This window comes from Pinus tabuliformis, chromosome 1_2 (assembly GCF_031772625.1).
Source record: "Pinus tabuliformis cultivar Carrire ecotype Pingquan chromosome 1_2, CPIR1, whole genome shotgun sequence".
Classification (NCBI taxonomy): Eukaryota; Viridiplantae; Streptophyta; class Pinopsida; order Pinales; family Pinaceae; genus Pinus; species Pinus tabuliformis.
Window position 1 is genome coordinate 926869635 of NC_142298.1, and position 7532 is coordinate 926877166.

The 7532-nt window shown below is 39.6% G+C and overlaps 1 protein-coding gene across 1 annotated transcript; it reads right to left on the reverse strand.

The window, feature by feature from the left end:
* Positions 1-436: 436 nt before the first annotated feature.
* Positions 437-7175, reverse strand: LOC149208993 (uncharacterized). The gene is made up of 8 exons (XM_089396240.1): positions 6374-7175; positions 5205-6234; positions 4620-5012; positions 4256-4528; positions 2982-4118; positions 2201-2809; positions 1617-2108; positions 437-1458 (listed from the first exon to the last, which is right to left on the reverse strand). The coding sequence occupies exons 1-8, from the start codon at positions 6904-6906 to the stop codon at positions 709-711; spliced, it is 5217 nt and encodes a 1738-aa protein (XP_089252366.1). The 5' UTR covers positions 6907-7175; the 3' UTR covers positions 437-708.
* Positions 7176-7532: the final 357 nt, after the last annotated feature.

The following is a 7532-nucleotide window of genomic DNA, read 5'->3' on the forward strand; positions in this document are numbered from 1 at the left end:
TCACTTATCATTTTCTACATGGTGCAATAATGTCTAATGTATATAAAATTTATGCATATTTAAATAGATAGCTATTAAAACATATATTTATCTATTTATAAATAGTTATAAAAAATATTTACAATAAAATATTATGTCATTTATCATTTTCTACATGGTGCAAATGAATTGTCATTATTTAATGATCTGAAGTAATCATTATTAAATAAGAATCCCTTAAATAAAACAAATTAAATTAATTTAAATTAATAATTATAAAAAATAAATTATTTATAAGTTCTAATGTTCACTTACATGTTATTCACAGATTTTTAGTCAACATAAACTTAATTGAAAAATCAACAACATCAACCTATTTTTGAATGCGTTATACCCTATTCTCAGGGATAATAATTAATCAATGCACCATGTAACACGCATAAAACACTCTAAGATATATGAGAGGACACCATTTTATTCCAGTACACTCTAAAGATATATGAGAGGACAATGGTGTGCCCTTTGAGAACATTTGGTATGAGATTAACTTCAATAGTCAGCGCTCGTGTATACCAAATCCAATATTAACCTGAACAGCTCTGATGTGTCGTGCCCTACAGGGTAGAAACGCTGCCGCGTCCTTAACATCTGATATTTGTGACTGATAATTGCCACTTATAAGGATGGGGAAGAAAATGTTACATGATGTGCATTATCTTCATGGAAACGTCATCGGTGCAGGCAAGCTTCGCAGACGTTGAAATCTTCACATATGGTGCATTTGAAAAATGATAATGCCGCCATAATTTCCTTGTCGCAAACATCACATATCACACCAGGCCATGGATAATGTCCGAGTTGGAAGGGGAGCAAATGATGTTGTGAGTGGTGTTGAGAAGCCATTACACCATCTTGAAATCTTCTCTTTATTGCCTGTTTCAATTCACCTCTTTTACTCGCTTCAATTAATTCTTCTCTCGTTTCTAATTCCTTTAAAGAATGAATTGGAGGATTGGCTAAAGTATTTATCACTTCCTTTCCCCTGGCTGTCACCATCTCCCCATTCTCATCCATAGCAACCATCCACACAGTTGCCTCTGGTTGACAGTGTGAAATATTGTTCAGAGAAAGAAGAGAGACTAGTAGTTTTCTCAGTCTTTTAAACATTTCATGGCCTCCCTTATCTCTCAGTTCCCACCACAGACATTCAACCCGGCGCCAGAAACGTAATGCATCCGGAAACGATAAGCTTGGCCAAGATATGCTTTGCAAGTTATTCTCATGGAATATTGTTTCCTGGGTATTCATTAATTCAATTGATGATGGAAAAGATGGCCCTCCTATGTATAGGATTTGGATGTTGCAGACATCCAATTCTCTCAACCCACTATGTAACGCGTGTGTGAAAACTGGAATATCCAAAGGGTCCCCGCCATACAACCAGACCATTTGCCCATGAAGCATGGCCTCTTTCACCACCTGCAAAAGATTAATTTAAAGTTTGTCATTAGCAATAGCTCCAACATTAATGTTTCTATCAATAGTTTCACATTAAAAAACTATACTAAATTAAAAAAATAGAACCTACTATTTCTATCAATATTTCGTATGAATTAACTAGAAAAACAGAGGCAGACCGTGCTTGAATTGTCCAGATTTTGAAAGAGGAATTCTAGGCTTGATTTTTTCTTTAACTGCTCCCATTCTGTCTCCACGAGGTCGTCCCAGGCATCTCCAGCAAATGGATATGCTTCCACCCCCCACCTCCACACCATTCCCATTGCGTCTTTGTTGTTGATTGTTCCCTTCTCGTCAACCGCTACCAAGATACACGAGCTGTCATGGCCGAAGTTCCAATCTTGTTTAACCAATTCTATTACCCCTGGTGCCATTGACCAGGGATCATCAACTGCTAACCATGGCATAGATGATGCAGATCTCACATACGAACCCCATGTAGCATCATCATCTAAATTTACAATGGGCATCCAGACCACCTCGAATTCATATCGATTATTCCTCATTTTGGTATAGATTTCTTTCAAAATCGAAATCTCCATTTCATCAATTTCGATCCTTGAGATTAACAGCAGAACCAATTTTAATCCTCTCAGAACATCAACCTCCACCTGCAATTATATCAGATAAATAACATTGTTTGTCCTGTTCCAAAAAAAAATTGTTTCAATTAGCTAAAATCTAAGGGTAATCAAGTAATTACCTGTTCTGTATGATTATGTAAAAGAAAATCTCTGCCATGGGTCACCAGCAATGCTCTTAGCAATTCAAGATTATTTTCCTGTGGGGATCGGTCTAGCTGTTTCTTGATATGGAGACAATTCTCTGATTTGCAGTGGATTTGTTTGAGCAAACCTGATATATTTCTCCATCTAGAAAAATGCTTGATGCCCTTGTTGTCTGCCTCCACAGTTGTAGTGACCACGTAGTCACCGTGCAAGTTAGAAGAGCCTACAACTGCAGAAAGTATCCTTTGAAAAGCCCAAAGAACTGCATTGCTCTTAAAAGACAAACTCAGGGTTGTGCCTTTAGGCTCCAGCAGGTATTCTTGATTGTCTGAGTAGGATAAGTTGGGGATATAGTGAATGATTCGCAGGTCTAATGAATTATTTTGAAGTGCCTTAATCTTTTCCACCAGCTGTTTCCATAAATCCTTTGAAAGATGACGGTTAACAACAACAACCAACGTGGTGTTTGGAGCTAAAGTGGATGGCCTAATTTCGCAGCCGTAAGCATCTAACAAGAGACATTCGTCACTGAAAAACATAGATGCTGCCTTTCTGATCATCTCTTCCTCAGCATCGCCATCAGCCTTTCATTGCCAAATAAAAAGAAAACAGGTGAATTAACAAAGTAAACAGTCATGACAATACAAAAGCACAGGAAGAAGGTTAATTATAGCTGTTAGCCAGATGATCCTGTGTAAGGACACGGAAATTTCAAATTTTCAAAAGCACTTTTTAATTCTGAGATGTTATGGGTACCTGATAGAATTTGACAATCAAATCCGACTCATTTTCCTCCAATCCGATTTCTATCCATCGCTCGGTCAGCTTCCAGCTTTCGGTAATGTCCAGCAATTTTAATGACCTGATCTTGACAATCGTATCCATCCATTCGCCCTCTAGGTTTTCGCAATTACTCAGAATCAATTTTTCTAGCGATGACAAACACTCGAAGTCCCCGCACAATTCTTTCAACTTAGGACAGGAATTCAAATATAATTCTTCCAGTGAGCTCAGGCTGCCAAAACCTTCCGGAAGATCGACAATGTTTTCACACTTTTCCAAGTTCAAATATCTTAGATTCACCAATTCCATGAATTGATGGGGAATCCCTTCTAAAGTAGCACAGCAGCTCAAGTCGAGGCTTGTGATAAATTTGAGTTGGCAGAATTCTTCGGGCAATTTTTTTAATAAAGAACAACCATTCAAGGACAGACTGCGGTGTTGGAGGGACGAAAGCAGTCCCATACTCCGAGGAAGCTTTCTCAAATTGGAACATTTCTGTAGCTTAAAGGAAATCAAGGGAAAGTTACCAATGTTGTGCGGGATATCAAGTAAACTCTGGCATTTCTTCAAATTCAAAGTTCGGAGGGATGAAAGCAGGAAAAATGTGCTAGGCAGTAACCTGAGATTTGCGCATCCGGACAAATTAAGATCCTCAAGACAGCTCAATCCACCGAGACATTGGGGAAGCTTTTGTAAACTGCGACAACCTTTAAGTTTAAGAATTCTCAGAAGCTTCAACAGTCCAAAGCTCTCAGGTATATGACTCAGTTTTGTACAAAATTGTAAGTTCAAAGTCCTCAAACTTTGCAGTTGCCCTATGCTTTCCGGCAATTCTTTCAGCCCTACACACCAACTAAGATTCATATGTTCAAGCGCATTTAATTGACCAAGACCTTTCGGAAGTTTTAGCACACTGCATCCAGTCAGATCCAGTCTTGTCAGCTGACTTAAAAGTTGAAATTCTTCTGGCAGCATGAACTGTCCTACAAATTCTTTGAGCCCCAAACTTCGCAGGTTCTGTAGATTTATAACCACCTGTGAAGTTAATACGAGACCTGCACAATTATGTCTTTGACACAACTCGAGCTTTCTCAGTGTTGGAGGTATATTCTGTGAGCACACACAATGAATGCCATTAACCTCCTGAGTCCTCTTCAATAAATAGTCCAGCACAAGACTTTGAGTCTCCTAAAATAATAATTATTACCAATACATCTACAGCACGAACGTATGTTAAAAAGACTTGCCTCTGCCGCACTGAAACCCATCTCTTGGCCACATCCATTCTGTAAGAGCCTAAGCTGGTCGAGATTGGCTATATTGAATGGCAAATAGGGCACATTTCCAGCTTGTAAAAATCTCAGGTTCTGGAATCTGTTCTTACATGTACCTTTTATGACTGTCCAATCGCCTAGCGCAAGAACGCGTAGGGATCGATGCATCTGATCTAGTTTTTCTGCTGCTAGTTCAAATCGAACTTTATTATCCATCAACCATATCCCTTTTATTTCAGCAACGTCCTACATAAAATCAGAGAAGTCTATATTATCAAACGAATATATCAATATAACTGTTGAAAGTTGAATCCCAAACACTGGAGTCAGGGCATACCTGTTCTTGCTCAAGAACAGAAGACAGGTCTTCTGTGGTTTTGATTCGGAGGCCTTTACTTACATTAGCACTAATTTCTACAGCCGTATCGCGCACCTTTACTTCGTCAAAGACTCTTGTCACGAGATCTCTTTCTGCCAGGGTAAGAAGCTCTTTCTCTCCCACAATAGATGCTACTGTCTCCCATTCCCAGCCACCAAAATAGGCACAAATGTCCAGAAAAGCGTCTTGGGCATCCTCTGAAAGAACCACCGTTCTTTCATCCCTGTCCAGGACATCATAACCTATTTGAAATTTGTGTTTCATTTCTTTATTCGGCACTTCGGTCAAGTTCCGCTGTTCTATATCCCATTCTTTTTCCTCGAATATCTCCCCAAAATGTCCCCTGAACACCTTGAGCGATAAAGGTAACCCACCAGACTCAGAAAACAGTGTAGAATTGTGTGGCAGGTAACTGAATTGAATTTGAAGCCATAGCGATATAATAACTTTCGAACTTTTAAATAAATTAAACCTGTAGACTGAAAATTTAAGGTATCGAATATATTATTTGTAACAGACTTAGCGTTGAGAAGAGAAATATACCGAAGGGTTTGTATCCAGGAGGTTCCACAGACGCCGGGGAACATTTAGATCAGCCGCTACTACGTAGCTTGCTAAATATTGGAGCAGATCATGCATTCTTAGGGGTAGGGTTTGTCCATGTTCTACTTCATTAAAGCTCCTGTATTCAAGGGTTTGAATGCCCTGCTCACCGTTCCATCGCAAAGCATTCCATAAAATCTGTATGGCTGTATTTCCCGTGTAGCCGATGCAAAAGCCTTCGATTTCTTTTTGAAGTCCTGACCTGGACAACTTATGAGGTTCCGATTCCCATACATAGCTTTCAAATATTACAGAAAAAAGTCTACCGAACACTATGAGCCATAAAGGTAAGCCAGCACATGCTCTCAAGAAGCATTCCGCCAAATCTTCAAATCCCCTAACTGGGCGGCGCCGGTGGAAGGCGTGCAAACAAAAGAGCTCTCTGGCGTGGTTTTCGTTCAATCTTTTCATTTCGTAGAGTATGGTTTCAGGTTGGCTTTCAAACAGGTGCCTGTCACGGGACGTAATTACTAACAGACTATCAGTTCGAAGGAGATTTTCCACGAGGAGTGCATCTACTTGGTCGTTGTGATCAACGTCATCTAAAATTACAAGAAACCTAGAATTCGTCCCAACTGCTGCAAAACAAGATCTGAGAATCTCCTTTCCCTGATTCGTGCTGTCAATTTTGTGATCCAGCTGCAGCAAGTCTTTTAACAACTTTCTTTGGAGAGTTGGTAACTGGTTTATAGCAGATGTTTTGTGGACATGATATAGAAAACATGAGGCATCATATGCAGAGCTCTTGAGGTGGAACAATTGCTTGGCCAAAGTTGTTTTACCAGACCCGCTCATTCCCACTATAGCCACAAGTTTAGCATTCTTCTTTCTCTCATGCGCAATCTCGGCTATTCTTGTCTCAAAATCTTCAACAGCTTCAAACAGCCCAACTGCATATTTTGCAATTTGTTTTGGCTTCACCTCTCTGAATACTCTGTTTACTATCTTCTCCAACAGCTTCCCCTCATCACTGAACATTTAAAATGTAGAGTCAGAAATCTAATTATCTGCAAACTTAAAGAAAACTTTGGGACTAAGAGGGAAAATAAAAGGACAAACAGCAGCACCACATCGAGGATCAAATAAAGACGGCTATTATTAATCCTTACTGGTTAAACGCATGCAAATCCCATCCATCGATTTCGGAAGCTTCCCAGAGAGCTTTCTTCCAATCGCCAATCTCTTTCTCGCTGTACCTGCCCTGGACTTCATACTTGGTAAAGGCATCAGCATAAGAACCCTCAATACAGAAACGAACTTCAGCTGGTTCAACATGATAATACACTGGATGGATCCTTGCTTTAGTTTTCAACATGAAAACGAGCTCATTCAAACACCGAGGAGAATGGGCATAGTTCTTGGAGAAAATGACGATGTGAACGGAAGAAGAAAGTATGGCTTGCTGTATTTTATCTGATAGGGAATCTTGCATATCAAATTCTTCCAAGTCGAGAAACGCGCGCAAACCCTTACGTCGGAGTGAACGGAAAAGGAAGCTGGCGAACGTCTTGTTCACATCGACCCCATGGTGGTTGATGTAAACGTCATAATATACAGATTGACAGCTTGTGGCGGATGGACTTGGAAATGGAAATTCCACTGTTGAAGGAAAGGAGGCAGACTGGAAAGGTCTCAAGGCCATGGATATGGAAAATAAACGAACTGGTACACAGGGACGAAGGAGACAACCAACGAAGATCACGAATCAGGGTGTTTCAAAGTGAAGCGAGAAAATTAAGCATATAAAGATATGAGAATGGTCAGTGTAGTTTTCTGCGTCCTGCATCCCACATTCTTTGAACCCTGCAACCCCACTTCCTCGCACTGACAAGGAATCAGCGAGTGACCACTGATCTAGGGTTAAGGTTGGATTCCACCGTGAGCGATCTGTCTACGACATTGCAAACATGGAAGAGTAAACCGTTGAAAACAATATTATGAAAAAAGTAAAAGCAAACCGTACGCTCTCTGAAACGATAAAGTAAAAGTTGTTCGTGATGGGAAATATTACATTATTGTTGTCCACCGCGAGTGGAAATAATCTTTGAAAAACCATGATATAAAAAGTGAATAGTATTGGCGATGGAAATGTGACATCATCATCCAGGATTAATAGGGTAGGTTAACCGGGTGACTCCTCCTTTTCAATTTTTTTGGGTTGGTGTTGTTTGAAATTAGAAGTGAACAAATAGGGGATCATTGTATTTGAGATTTATAAAAGTTCTTAATATTATATTATGTGAATGTGAATAGGGTGCACGTATCATT